Source organism: Aptenodytes forsteri, unplaced genomic scaffold (genome assembly GCF_000699145.1).
Source record: "Aptenodytes forsteri isolate BGI_AS27 unplaced genomic scaffold, ASM69914v1 Scaffold106, whole genome shotgun sequence".
NCBI lineage: Eukaryota > Metazoa > Chordata > Aves > Sphenisciformes > Spheniscidae > Aptenodytes > Aptenodytes forsteri.
The window spans coordinates 1,800,310-1,815,465 of NW_008794080.1; the positions used below are offsets into that span (position 1 = coordinate 1,800,310).

Consider the following 15,156-nt stretch of genomic DNA (forward strand, 5'->3'; position numbering starts at 1 on the left):
CATATGCCGTGCCACATGTCACCGCCCAGAACACTGCGGGGGAGTGAGGGAACGGCTGTGTGGTGTTTAGCTGCCCGCCAGGTTAAACCACAACACCTTTGTAAATAAGGATGTAGAAAAAGCATGATGGTCACTAGAAAAAGTGTAGGCTGTGCTTAGCTTTCACTCCGGATGAAGCAGCATTTTTGCATGAAATTAGAGCTGAAAAATAGGAGTCCAGATTGCTAATCTTTTTTTTCTTTTTTTTTTTATTTTGGGTCCCCAGATCTAAACGTCCAGTGCCAGTTTCAAGCACAGCACCCAGAATTGACTCTCCCAAGGCTGTAATTCCCCACCAGAAGGTATGTGACACACTTCTCCTCAGCCAAAGTTAATACCTTTTTTATCTACCACAGTGAAGGTAAATACCTACTACAGGAAATAGCTTTTGCTCACCCCAAATAAGTAAACTTGCTGCACAGGCAGCAAAGCTGCCACAATGCAATGTATTAGTGTTGTGTATTTCGCTAATTTCTGATTAGCAGAACCAAAGCATCCAGGTATCCTCTGATGTGATCTGGTCTAACCCATTCTGAGCAGTTTGTTTTCATCTAGGCTGCAAGAGGCGACCAAAGTTTCTCAAAATATACATTTGCTTTTGTAGGTTCTTGGGGAAAAACCATTAGACTGTGCCTCAGTGTATCCAAATCCTGACTACAACTGAAAAGACACTGATTTGGAAAGAGGACATTAGGGCATTTGAAAGCTTGCATCATGTTGCATTCTTGTCACATTATTCAAAAGACATGAGAGTAAAAAATAAAGAGGACAAGTCAATTTAATGAATAACAGCAAGTGGCAGAGGAAATGGATGGCTTGGTTTCTGTTGTCAAAGCTTGTCATCTTCCATAAAATAAATGTTCATATTAGAATAAACAGCATTCATTGACTGTACCTGGCAACTCATCATCTGTATTTTTGGAGGCACTGAGGAGCAAGGATATGTGAAAGATGGTATATATCCTTAGGCTCAAGCACTGGGTAGGATATTTGTATTGCTGATGCATTTAATTAGATCAATGGAGAGGAGGCAAAATCTCCATTGCTGCAACTTTACCCCTTCTGTGAGTGCCAGTTTCATCCCTAGCATGTAGTATAAATAAGAAACACTGAAGATCAAAATACGTGGGGAATTAGGTGATGTTCTACTGGTTTTGGCAGTTCTGACTTCCATAGATCAATTTTAAGTAATTTTTATAAACACCATGCTTTCAAAATTTAGAGATCAGAAGGTAACATCATCCCTGTAACGACTGCAAATATGTTCAGACTAACAGAAGAGAACGCACTTGGGGAGAATAACTTGATTCAATTTTATTTTGTCAAATTTTAAATGAACCTGTCTGGCCATTTATTAGTTGAGACAGAAATAATGTTCTTTCGCTCCGGATCTTGTAAACTTTTTGGCAAGGGAAGATGAAATTAAGAATTTATCTTGCTCAGAGTTGTTTCTGCTTATAACATGATCTTATAAAAGTTATTTTGGAGAAAGTTATTGGAAGAGTCACCAAACAGTACTGTGAAATTCCTAGAACAAAAACGATGGATCATTCTTTTAGTTAAACTGGTGTTCGACTGCACCAGCAAAGTAATAGGGACAGGAAGGGGGAAAGAGTACTTATTTTCCCTCAAGAACTACACCGAATGCTGTTAGTTTTCAAGGCAGCAAGTAGACATGTCTCTTCAGAGTTATTCACCAACACAAGACTGACAACTATCTTTTGGGACCTTCAGTAGCACCTGTGAGGTATGACAATTTTGCCTACTTCTACCACAGGCACATAAAAGCTTTTCTACATCAGGTTTTCATGACTCTCTATTAGGTGCATTTCTTACCTGGCAAATGTCAATTTTAAAATTACTGCCATAGGTATTCAAAGCTGTTTACCACACAAAACATTTTTCTCCCTTAACTTTTCTATAGGGTAGATAGTTAGCTCCATGCACTGTAGGTTTTTCTAAAGGTCCTAAAAGTGCCTTTGGCATGAAAGCTATAAAGTCACTTTACATTTCCTATTTTAACCCTTCAGAGAGAGATGAGGATCAAAGGACTCAACCCTTTTTCAGGAGCATGTTGTCTCATACTTGAGTATTCTGTGCATCGGTGCTTAGGAAAGGTTTGTAGGAGCTGTTGGAGGCAGCCTGTTCTGAATGAGCTACAGGCAGTACTTGCAGCTGGAAAAGAGATTTACTGGAACCTTTCTGGAGGAAAAGGGTGGCATCTAGGAGAAGGTATGGTGGGAAACAGGGTATCTAGCAGTATTCAGAAAGGTCATCTTAGGTGTTGGGTCTTTGGCCCAGGGGGAAGAGGTAGCAGTGGAGTGCTGGAGTGGGGGCCCCTTTGCAGGTCAAGAGGAGTGATGTTTGTGTTGCTAGTATACACTGGTAGACAAAAGTAATTTTTAACTGAAGAAAAATTTTTCTCTGAGGGTGGTTTGGAGGGGAATGAAGGCATTGAACCATTGGAGAAGTCTCAAAATCCAGAATAAAAAGTCTTTACTGATACAAACAGTGGTATGAGGATGTTGCGATAAGGTATGTTACAGTAAATATACTTTAAAAATCAAGGTTTCTTTACTTATCCCTTTATTATTTCTAGTAACAGTATCACTGTAGAAATGAAGAATTCCGTGACACATAGGCAGAAGCTGTCACCTCCACATCACTGCTTGACAGTGTTTAGACTGTCAAGATGGTTCACATGAAATGAATTTGATTGCATTTCAAAATACAGCAAAAACCTACATTACAAGACAGTCACGACAGTGTTGTCCTCAAACATCGAGAGAAGTTTTTCTCACCTTTCTCTGAGTCAAGGTTAAGGCATGGCAATGTTAGCTAAAAAATCTGCATGTGCAAGTTCAGTGTCTAGTTTAAACCATAAATTCTCTTGTACATTATTGCTGATCTGATTGCAGCTTCCACTAATTTTCAAGCATGTATTTCTTCTTTGACTGCTATGGTCATTTTTTTTTTGTGTGTTAGAAAAATAAGCATACATTCTTTTACAAAGATGTAAGGAAGATATAAAAACCCCAGAGTTCTTCACCACAATAGAAATTTTTCTACATTCCACAAGTAACATACATTCTCTCCTTAGTTTCTTGAGCTGTTTCATGTCATGGATGATACAGGTTCTGCAACCATAAGTATGGCGTCAACTGAGCTGTAGGGCTATTATTCCCAGAGTTCTTCACCACAATAGAAATTTTTCTACATTCCACAAGTAACATACATTCTCTCTCCTTACTTTTGAGCTGATTCATGTCATGGATTATACAGGTTCTGCAACCATAAGTGTGGCGTCAACTGAGCTGTAGGGCTATTATTGGAAATAAAAGTTTGACTGATTTGCAGTTTCATTATTTCCTTATCTGACATTAATCTCAAACTTGAAACAATTTTCATTTAGTTTAGTCAAATCTTTTTGACTTAGTCAAAAGATTTAGTCAAGTCTTTTGCACAGGTGTTGGATTATACAGGTTCTGCAACCATAAGTGTGGCGTCAACTGAGCTGTAGGGCTATTATTGGAAATAAAAGTTTGACTGATTTGCAGTTTCATTATTTCCTTATCTGACATTAATCTCAAACTTGAAACAATTTTCATTTAGTTTAGTCAAATCTTTTTGACTTAGTCAAAAGATTTAGTCAAGTCTTTTGCACAGGTGTGGCATAGCTGGAAGAAATGGCATAACTAATGCTGAAAGCATTCGAATAACGAGAAGAGTAAGCATGAGTCCAAGGATTGAAACTAAGCCATCATCAGTCAGTGAGTTCCTGCAGCTTTTCGGGGGGGCACAACACAGGTGAAGATTCAGCTCAGTGCTGAATTTGGGAACCTACGTGGCTAAGAGAAAATAGATGAAGAGATGATTGACTTTTTAAGTAAAGCATAGGATGGAAGAGCTGGCTGAGCCAAAAGCTATTTGTTGGATGTCTTTGAGCAGAGTCATTTAATGCCATGGTGCCTCCATTTCCTTCTTTCTATAAAAAGTTTAAAGCAACAACTGCTTCTTGGGCATGTTGGGAGGTCAAATTCATTAGTATAGCATTAAAATTGTTCTCCCAGAAGTGGAAAAGGTGAATGAAGACTGTTACGTTATAGCAATAGACAAATAGAACATGGGCTGTCAAAGGAAGAGGACCTGAAAAACCGGTATTGTGTCTTCCAATATAAATTTGTTTCTCACTTCTCTGATACATAAGAAAGAGCATTTGCCTTTCCTAGAAATTGAATATTTATAAAGAAAAGAATAGTAATATTTCAGAATGGTAACTGAGCTGATTCATAGCTTCCTTCTATTCCCAAATGTTTGAGACTCCTCTACATTTATCAGTTTTAAGCTCATTCACTGACACTACACTGGGAAATTAAAACACAGTTTTCCCCTTGTAGTAAGGGATTGCTGCAGGATCACAGCATCTTTCTCGAGGGAAGAAGCCCATTGTTCAGTGTCGGAGCCTCCTCTTCTGGTCGGCTGAAGGGTAGCATCAGACTTGCGTAGTTGGAAACGTTAGCTTGCTTTTCCAGCCACAGAGACTGAAACAGAATGGGATGAGAGAGATGGGAAACAGGGGAATGTTTGTTACTGTTGGCTGCATTTCATGGGATGTAACACAAAAAGCCGTGCTGCTGCTCAGTATTAGAAATCTGACCTTCACATTCAGAACTGGTTTCAGAAATGCTGCATTGATCTGTTTTTGCCACTGAACTGGGGGAAAAAAAATTTCTAAAATGCCCTACCAGCAATAACCTGAATGAGAGATTCTTTGTCAATCACAAAAGGAAAGAGTTAAACAAGGTGATTATTGGGCAGTAATTCTTTAGAAGTTACACAGCTGCTTTCTTAGACACTTCCTGTTTCATCCCTTTCCCCCCAAACACAGGGAAAACAACTACCTTAAAGCTACCATGAATATGAACTCAAAACGGAGAATGCTAACCTGGTACTGCTGGGTTCCTAGGAATTCTAGTGTTGAGTTACCAGCATGCTGGTATTCCAGCTAGCAATTGTTTGAGGATTGAAACCAAAACTCCATTCATGTCATAAAGGTTAGCAAAATCATCAACCATCATTTTTTATGGCGGTCCTGTAATTTTCCCTTTGCCTACTGTTAGTGTCCAGTTCCAAAACTGTGAAAATACATTAGGATTAAGGAAATATCTGGCATTTCTCTCATTAGCAGTTGAAACTGATACTTTATAATCAGATCTCCTTGCATGTCCTTTTATTATGGGGTTTAGAAAGGAAATCCACAGTTAATTTAGATAAAAGCCACAGAGTTTTCAGGTTAACAAACAAATATAACTCTGGCATATCCTTTTTCTTCTCTATTGCCTCTGTATTTTTTTTTAAATATTTGTTTTGTCCCTCTCTGCTAGCGTGTAAAACTCATTTGCACAAGTGGTGACTTAATTTATGAGCATGGCCTTGTGCGTTTGTGCCTCTTTTACAATACATTTTTAGAGAGAATCGCTGTTTTCTGTTTGTTTAAAGATACTTGGAAGCTTGCAGTAGGCCACTTAAAGGTTGGTTATTTGCTGTTTTCTATGTCAGGGTATAATGACTGAAGTATGTAATTCAAATGTATTTATTTAAATTTGGCATAGTCTGAAAACCGCTTTTGGGATTATCTGTTTCTACAGCCTCAAGCAGCTATTAATGCCAGCTAAAATCTCTTCCTGTTTATTACAAAGAAAAATGTTCTCAGTTCATTTTATCTGCCTTACATTTTTGATTCAAAACATCTTAAATGTGTTTAATGTTATGATTAATTATATCCTTAGACCTTTACGGGTTTTTTTGCAATTAATTTTAATTAATCAGGCCATATTATCTTGATTTTTTCAAATGTAATCTCCCTAAACTTAAATATGCAATATAGAAAAATCCAAGAGGAGAATATAAAATATTTATCTTTCTAGTGAACCTTAGTATAATAAATGACATTAATGATAACCAATACTAGCAAAAGTAGAAAATCAGAGGCCAAATTATTCTCAGGCCTACGTTTCATGCAAGGCTATGAGGGAGATGCGTGTAAGGTGATAAAAATGGCAGTTGAAGCAGTACCAGCCCAAACGAGGCAAAATGTCACTGCAGGCCACCACCTGCTCTTGTACTGGCTTTCATTGAGGGCAGATTGTGGGCTCCATCCCTTCTTCAGGATAACGTCCCCTGCCTGTCCCTGTCCCCCAGAGCTGGACTGCGGCATGCTGCCAGCATTACTGGTGGGCCTCTTAACTGTGAGCATCACAGCATCTGGGTACCAGTTATGGCTGCAGCGTATCTAGGTCCAGAGGGAGAGGTTGAAGTGATCCTTCTCCTGTAGCAAAAGCAATGTAGCCCAAGTTGGGCTGGAGCCAGGAGCTTCTGAGATAAACTACAAATAGATATTATGGCTCTAGAGAAATCTGTAAATTGCCAAGCATTCAAATAGTTTGTTGGGTGCTCAGTTATAGATTTTTTTTTTTTTTTTTTGTCCAAAGCACATAGTTACAGACAAACAAAAGTGAAGAATAAAACAGCTTTTGAAACTACGTAACTCATTATTTTAAAACATGTGCTGATGAGTTCCAGCACTCGGGATGCTGGGTTCAAAAGGCAAACATTAGAGAGATGTTAAAAATAATCAATATTAGCATCTTGCTATTCATGTTCCGGTCACTGAGCCTTTAGAAGTTAAAGAATAAGAAAACTGAGAGTAAAGGTATAAAATGCCCTCCTGAAAGTGAAGCTTGTATTCCTCTTTGATAAAATTGTCCATACTGCAGGTAGGCAGACTTCCAAGAAGTATAGTGCTGTGGTTACTACCCGCTGCCAGTAGCTGGAAGGAAGTGAGGCAATTTAACCCTAAGGGTGCTCTGTGCTTCCCACGAAGTGCTAAGTACCCTCCAGTCCTAGGCATCTAGATGGTGTTGCACCAGAATGAGCTTGAAGCAGTGACAGGGCGTTTTAGGCAACACGAGCACAGAAGTTTTACATGAAACTTCCTCAGAACTCATGCGACAACTTATTTCCTGTACTGTGTGGCTGAAAGAGCAGTATTTTTCTTTTTTGATATTACCTTTTATTTTGGTTTTGCTAAGCTGCATTAATAGCAAATCATGTATGAAACTGAAGCATAGTACTGCATGCTTCCAGGATGAGGTTTTGGTAGAATGTTTCTAATTTGAGTACCAGCACAGACTTCTATGGGTGTAGCTATTGTAGGAGAGATTCCTGTGACTTCGACTACGACAACAGATCCTGCTGTCCTAGTTAGGAATATTATCTGGGACATGACTGTAGGATCATACACTCATCATCCACATACTCATGCACACATTCCTTCAAGTGGAAATTATGCAGAAATGATCAGAATAGAATCATCCTATCTGTTGAGCAGTACCTGTTCTCGAGTCCTGTTGGTCTTATCTGCTAACCATGCTGCATGGCCTAATTAGCATGAGCCAGAGCCTATGAAAGCAATGCAATGTGTGGGCTTCAATAACTTGAAGTGTACTCATGGAAAATAGAATGGTGTGGTTTAGAATCATTATGGTTTTATAATAATGGCATTCAGTTTTATGTTTGTATATTATCTCAAATGATTCTGACCTCAAGACATTTTTTTTAAGATCTCTTAATTATCCTAGAAATTAATGGACACTGTTGTCTTTATATAAAATTATTGCTATGAGGTTGACTAGTAGCAAATGCTCTTTTAATGTTAAGCTTTATTTGTTGATTTCAACTAAAACCCAGTAAAAAATTGCCTGAGTATGTTTTTCTTCCCTTATTTTGAAACAATGCATTTCTTTGTTGAAAATCTTCCCTGAAAGGTTGGATGCTTTGGCCCCAATCTATTTATTGCAAGATTATCAATATGTTTAGAAAGCAATAATTGCAGATATGTTATTTTTGCATGTGTTCTATGATTGCTCTTTTCTTTTTTTCTTTTCTTGGCCTGCATGTTTGCTACTACAGGAACCTGCTTGGGAAATCAATGGCAACAGAACAACCTTCAGTCCTCTAACTAACACGGCGACTGGGCCTATGGGTAGTATTTTAGCAACCAATGGAACATTTTCAGGCTACCTCAACAAGCAAGAGATCAGCTTTTCAAATAGCTCTTCCTACTTAAAGACTACCACAGTTAGATCTTCCATGTCCTCTCAGTCTGTGACTCCTGACATTTCACCTGCAAAGAGTACTCTAGGTCCAAAACTAAGCCCTGTATTGACTGATGGCAATAGTCCTTTACACCAGCTGAGCCCTGCAAGGCAGTATAACAACCCTATTGGCCTTTACTCAGCAGAGACTCTAAGGGAAATGGCTGAGATGCATAAATTAAGTCTCAATCGAAGGGCTTCGGAAGGTGGACTTCCTAGAGGGTAGGTAACACGGTAAAATATTTAATATTTCTTTGCTGAAAAATGAATGTAATAGTACCTACCCTATTGTGCATTTGTCTGGTAATCATGATTAAGGTTTGGAATGATCATTAAATTTTCCAGTACCCCCAAAAACATATACACAGTACCATTACAGAATAACTCTTGGTCTTTGGTATCTGAATTGCAATATAGATTGGCAATAGTCACCAGAGCATGAGGAGGAACACTATGACTGAAGTAACTGTGATCATCTCAGAGTTTGGGCATTTAGCGATTTAAATGAATGCACGTAGTCTCATAGAACCAAGTATCGCTGTCGGCCATTATAGAAGCTGCTATAACACAGATCTGATCTGTGGCACTTTCCTAAAGAGAAATTGCTTTGACCAGCAAATCTGACATGCTAGTCTACTGGAGTGTCCTACTATAATTCCTGCCTTAATGTATTGGCTTTCCTATACAAAATGAGTCAAAATTGCAATATTTTGAATCCTCTGGTTTGAACATTGTCTGTCTCACATCCGTTAGCTTTGCCCTTAACTTGTATGTAACAAGGAATGATCTCTAGATACTACCCAGATAGTTTGATCCCATGCTGTCAAGGTTTTCAGTGTTACTGTATTGCAGATCAACTGTTTTACTAGTAGGTTTGTGAAGTGAGGAGCTTGGACTACAATACATGAGAAAAAGCAATGAGAAACAGGTTTTCCTAATTTTTCTGCCTTCATGTATTAATTTGCAAACAAATCTCTAATTTGTTTATTTGTGTTTATTTAAAATGAAGATAAATTTATTATTATGAATATGGGAAACAGTGTACTTCCGACACTAGGGACTTGGCTATATGAGGAAAAACAGAAAATTGAGACAATCCACTCGAGGTCTGATAGCAAATGCATATTTTCAAGTACTTTATATCCCATTGCAGAAGCTCTTTGCAAGAGAAAAACCAAGGGGTTTTAAGTTGTAGCGAAGTAAGGGTATTTTATTTTTATAAGAGAGCATGTGTTCTGGATGATTCAAGCGGTTTAGATGATTCATTGTAACTCTCTTGAGCACTTGGCAGTAACAATCCTAATTAACTTATCTGAAAAAATCCTATCCTCCCTTCTCATACTGGATAATTAAGAAAGGCAATTAGTGTTTAAAAGAAAATAATTTCAGTTAGTAAGCAAGATCAGAAAAATAAACCTCAGAATGCTTCTCTCTTAATTTACAGTTTTCTTGAGGAAAACTAATCCTTGTCTTATTTTAATATGCAGAGTTTACTGGGAGTATATCTCACTATCTTTCTCCTACTATCTTCACAACCCTCCTTAACATCTCCAAGGGTGAGGGTGAAGGGGCTGTATTTTGGATGGCTCAGCATTCTGACTATTTCTTCGTTATCAAAATTACAACACAGCTGCATCCACCACTCACCGAAGTCAGTGTGAACCATTCTATTGATTCCAGAGGGCATTGCGATAGGACTACATAACATGACAGTGATTGCTGGGGTGCAAAAAAGGTGTACCTGCAGAAAACACTTCACTGTCTTCACTCTGCTGCTTTTCCATGTCTTATGTCTCCTTTATATGTACACGTTAGCGCACGCCTGTGACAGCGCACTGAATTACAAAGCAAGGTTCTACCTTAGAACAGCCATCTGAGATTTTTTTTTTTTAGTTTGAACAAAATTTTAGGGAATTGCTGTCTATTTGCCTGTAATATCTGTAGTACTGATGAACAACTAAGAAAATTTATGAGAAATCATCTGAATGTTCTGTTAAAAAGAATCAGCTTTTATCCTGCAGCCCAGGAACAATCTGAAAAGACAAAAGAGCCCAGAACTACTAAATATATGTGTCTTTTCAGGTAATTCCTCTGAGATTTAGAGAATTGTACATCTCTGTTTACATGCAGAGAAAATTCAGAGTTCAATAATCCTGTCATTGCCACTCCCACCTGAGTGTTGTCCATGAAGTGAGAGGCATCTTTGCTACTGCTCTGTGGAGAGTAACATGGAACCTGTAACCACCTTGGGACTTGCTATCGTCCATGATAGTCTCGATCTCATTGTGGATATATGTGAAAGAGTGCACAAGGAAAGCACTGTGAGCTCTGCAAAATCAGCTCTGGACTTTGTTGTGGACGTTCTTTTCATATAGTACAACATGAGATGCTGCTGTGAAATCATGGTGCTCCAAAACTGTGAATTTATTATGCATTCATGAACATGCTCTTAGCAGTATGGTAAAAGCTATAAGAAAATTCACGTTTGGTTGTTGATCTTAAGGTATATTTCATTTTTCAATTTGGTGTCCTTTTCACCAAATCATTTAAACTTAATTGTGTGAATTGCTGTTAGAAGTTTAGCTAAACCCTTTGGAAAATCCTATCAGAAAGCTAAAATTATTTTGAGATTATTTCCTTGATCTGCAAAGAATAACAAAGCATCCGTTTCTCTGATACACTTTTACATTAAAGCTTTATCACCCCAGCCCAGGGTGAAAAATAGAGGTGGCCTGTTAAGAGTGTGGAACTTGGTGCGCTGAAAGCTCTGGAAAGGGGAGTATTAATAAATATGAAGAGTGAGTCGTAGCTTGTAACATGTGGTTCTTTTTCATTCCAGTGTAAGCTATTTTTCACTGTAGGATAAGGGCAGTAAATACCTGTCCCGCAAGTACGTGCCAGGTGGCTTGGGTTACTATCTTCTTACGGCGTGACCTCTGTGAGCAGCAAGTTGGGTGTTTCATACATGTCCGTATTTGGAATCAAGCTAAAACAATGCGCGGCTCTGAACCGGAGAGAATGTTCTCATCACATGCTAAACATAAGGAGAAGTAAAGCTTTACTTTTTGAAGGAAGCTATAGTAGCCTCTTCACATCTAAAAAATCTTTACTCAGACATGTAGCTGTTGAGCTGTTCTTAGTGTGTGCACATGATGGTTTTTATCTTTGAACGTATTTTTATATGCAAACAAGTGGTTCCTCTAATTAAGGTGTATTTTAGGGACGGTAGTTCTGCCTTTAAAATATTTTTTTATGTGTAAGGCAGAGGCCTGGATTAGAAGATTAAAGCAGGCGTCAGAGTCCGCTTCAGAAAATGATACTATTACACTATGTTTCATTGTAAATGAGTGCCCAGCTGTCCTGCACGTACCTAAAATGGATATAGGATCACTGATGTGCTTACAGGCTACAGCTTGTTCCTGATATATCTCTACCGGTTCCTGTAACAGACTGATATATTTGGCTTAATGTAGGGTTTATAAAGTTAGAAGAATATTCTCGAATCCAAGAGTTTGAAGAACAGTAACTGCAGAAGGTGATCTGTGATTGCTTTTCCATGGAAATGCAGAAGTGCAAAGCCTTTACTGCAGCTTTGGCTCATTAGAGTGTTTTTGATCATGAAAAAGGCAGCTGGATGAGCCAGTGCAAAAGGACCGTATGTAAAAAGAAGCAGTAATATCAAAGGTTCTGCAAGGCGAAAGCAGGAGACAAATCCACTTTGAATGTCATTCTCATAGTATAACGTTGCTGTCCAGTATTTTGTATCAACCCCAGATACAGAATGTTACAGCAGCAAGTTGGAAGGTTCAGTGCCCAGTTCTGTCAACAACATTCTGTGCAGCTAAATAAGAAGAAATGTTTATTAACTGATCCTGGACTCTCTTCCTTTTTATTTTGCAGAAAATATGGTTAATTACTCTTCACCCAAGAATATAAGAGCAAAATATGGGTATTCTAAGCTTTGAAAAAAATAACTTAAATGTCATAGCCCATTAATGCTATTCATGCAACCAACAGAAAGAGTTATTAGCAAATAATATAATATTACAGTCTGAGCACACTGTCTGTTCATCACTCCCAGCTTTGGCCCGCATAAGGCCTACGCTGAGTTTTGTATTGTGTTTCTTTGGAATTACTGTGCAAGCCACCGTCACTTCTTGTTTATGCAGCGAAGCAGGATGTATCATGAACATATGTTTTTTCATACTGTGTACATACCAGATAGAATAAAATATCCTGATATGGATATCCAAAAAACCACATAATGCACGGACTTGTTTCATTTCACATGGAATAAATTAGGAATGACTATTCTGAAATTAATTGGCTTACACCACTGTTGGCATGATGTAGGTACAGTCAGATTTAGGCCAATAGTTTGTTAAATACAAAGGCATTTTCCTTGGTTTTAGATTTAAAACAGCTACCAATATATTCTTTGGATATTCTCCAGCATGTAAAAGACCAAAAAATCACTCTTGCAATACCAACTCTGAGGGTGGCCTGAGGAGAACAGACTTCATCCCTGAATATTTAGTATCTGAGGAAAGAATATAATCTCTACCACTCATTTGCTATTTTCAGATGAGGATATACTCTGCAAATGCTTCTTTCTTCCCTTCGCTCCCTCCCCCCATACACTTTGATAACAGTACTTTTAGGGATGCACAGCAATAAAGTCATGTTCAAGGGTCAGCCAAAATGCCATGGTACCCTACTAAGTCCCAGTGGATCAACTATAATCCCTACGTTTTTTCCTTTCTTAATCACGTTGGGGTTTTCAGGCATACATTTACTTTTTGTTTTATTTGTAGATGGTCTGAAAAAAAGCTTTAGTAAGCTTTTGTAAATACCTTTTGCCCTTTGCACTCTAAAAACTATTGACTTTTTCTGTTTGCTTGGTTTTGATGTTGTTTGTTCTCTTTCTCTTCTTTTAGGTCATAACCAACACCGCTGCCAAGTTAGTATCGCTTCTATATAGTGCCAAGTATTTGTGTTATGCTGTATGTGTGAAGATTTGTTTTCTGGGGTAGCATGATCCCTCGTGTTCCTGCTGTGTCTGCTTGCAAGTGGAAATATTTTTTAAAAAATCTTATTGGTACAGCAAGCGTCACAGGCTGCCACTGGTGTCCAGTGGTGCTCTCTTCTAAGCACACCACGTGTTCAGCATTTCTTGGTGATGTTCTAATGCTGCAAATGGAGTTAGCATCTGAGCTTGCTCAGTTCTTGTAAATGCTTTCAGATGTTTTCATCTCTACAGACCGGGTTTAATTCCTCCTAACTCTTTAAGTAGTCTTCATGCCTTCAGGATCTGTGGAGCCTTATCTGAGCCTTTTTTGGTGTATTATTAGTGATGTATTTTTAACGTCAACATTAAATTAATTTCCAAAGTCCCACTCCACTAAAACTCAAATTTAGGTTGGTATGAGATACTGATACAGAAAATCAAAAAAGTAGTTTATGTTAGTAACCATATTGCCCAAACAAGAAGCAATCATTGATTTGAAAATGTGATTGATCTGCTTTATTTAGGAAAGTTCACAGAGTCCTCAGCTTTGATCTTTAGTTTTCTAAGGGCAGAGGAGTGTCTCTGAATTCCCACTTTCTGTCTCTGAACTGAGTGTTGTCCAGAAATTGCTGGAGAGACTGGGCAAAACTCAGCATAAAATAAATAATTATATTAGTTAAATGTCAAGTTTAAACTGACAAGAGAAGGTTAGAAGTAGTAGAATACATAAAGTTGAAATAATATTTAATGCATATAATTTACACTGATCTGGCATCCTCTGTTGATTTCAATAAGGTGTGGGTGTGATGTCATGCAAATGATGTAACTCCTTTGGAGTGATGAAACTCTAGCCAATTTACATTGATAATTATTCTGTTACAATTGCCTTAGAAAGCAGAAGTCATATTATATGGGTGTTTTTAATCTCACTTGCTTTGGGATTTATTTTTCCTGATCCTTTTCCAGCTTTCCCATTCATTTTGCAGAGGTGCTCCTGCTGTCTCTAGGGTCTTAACCCCTTCTACTTTGTCCTAGTGCACAGCACCCCTCACAAGCACTAATATCTACTGTTTACTTCCAGAGTTATAAAGAAAACTCTGTAGTTGAAAATCTGTACCCTTTTCTCTTATTTTTATGGGAATCCTGTTAACTTCAGTGAAAGTTTTGCCTTGGTATGTGTAATGTGACTAAAACCTCTTGAAAGACGTCACTGAAACTGTTTAAATACCACAAGTGAGAGCCTAAATCACTACTGCTGCTACCGTTAGGGAAGTTTAGACCATTCTAAGATTACTGGCTTTTATTTTTGTAATTGATTGTGGAAACCAATTGCTTTGAACTTTATTCTTTAAAAGTGGCATAGTTAACCTCTGTCTTTTCATTCACACAGTCTTCTCAGATCTTGGGTTTAGAATCTCTTCAATACTTCTAACAGTGGGGGGGAAAAGAGAACACTAAATTCAAGATCGCGAGGACCTGTGTGTTAGTAGTTATCGTGTGATCATTTAGGGTTTTACAAAGAAAAGAGATACCATTGTTAAAGTAAGGCATGTGCATGCTGAAAAGTGGAGAGTGTGAAAACCTGCATGTCTCTGCACATCACCCTTCAATAGATGATGTCAGTGTAATAATAATATTGTCATAGTTGATGAATAGTTAATGGAGAGAGATTTTAAATATGAAAATATCTTTGTAAAAAGATTATTTTCACTTTTTGAATGCATAATGCAGCTTCCCGGTTCCCTCCCTTAAAATGTTGATGTGTGTAACTAAAGGCTGTGGCTGTAATACAGCACGTGCATATTTATGTCTCTGTTCCTTGAGCATGTGGCTGTTAATGTTTTATCAAGTGTTTTGAACGATGTGTGACCGTGTCTCTCTTACTGTCCATCTTCAGTCAGGGCATCCCACCAAACAAAAGGCTGAAAACATAGTGGAATCCCCTGGCTGGGT

The 15,156-nt window shown here is 38.1% G+C and overlaps 1 protein-coding gene across 10 annotated transcripts in view; it reads left to right on the forward strand.

Moving 5' to 3' along the window:
* Positions 1–15,156, forward strand: part of LDB3 (LIM domain binding 3) — a 129,430-nt gene that overhangs the window by 54,824 nt on the left and 59,450 nt on the right. For all 10 annotated transcript variants that reach the window (XM_009272432.2, XM_009272438.2, XM_009272445.2 and 7 more), the window contains exons 4-5: positions 266–341; positions 13,133–13,155. In XM_009272432.2, the coding sequence (XP_009270707.1) occupies positions 266–341; positions 13,133–13,155 (99 nt within the window). The remainder of the gene's footprint in view (positions 1–265; positions 342–13,132; positions 13,156–15,156) is intronic.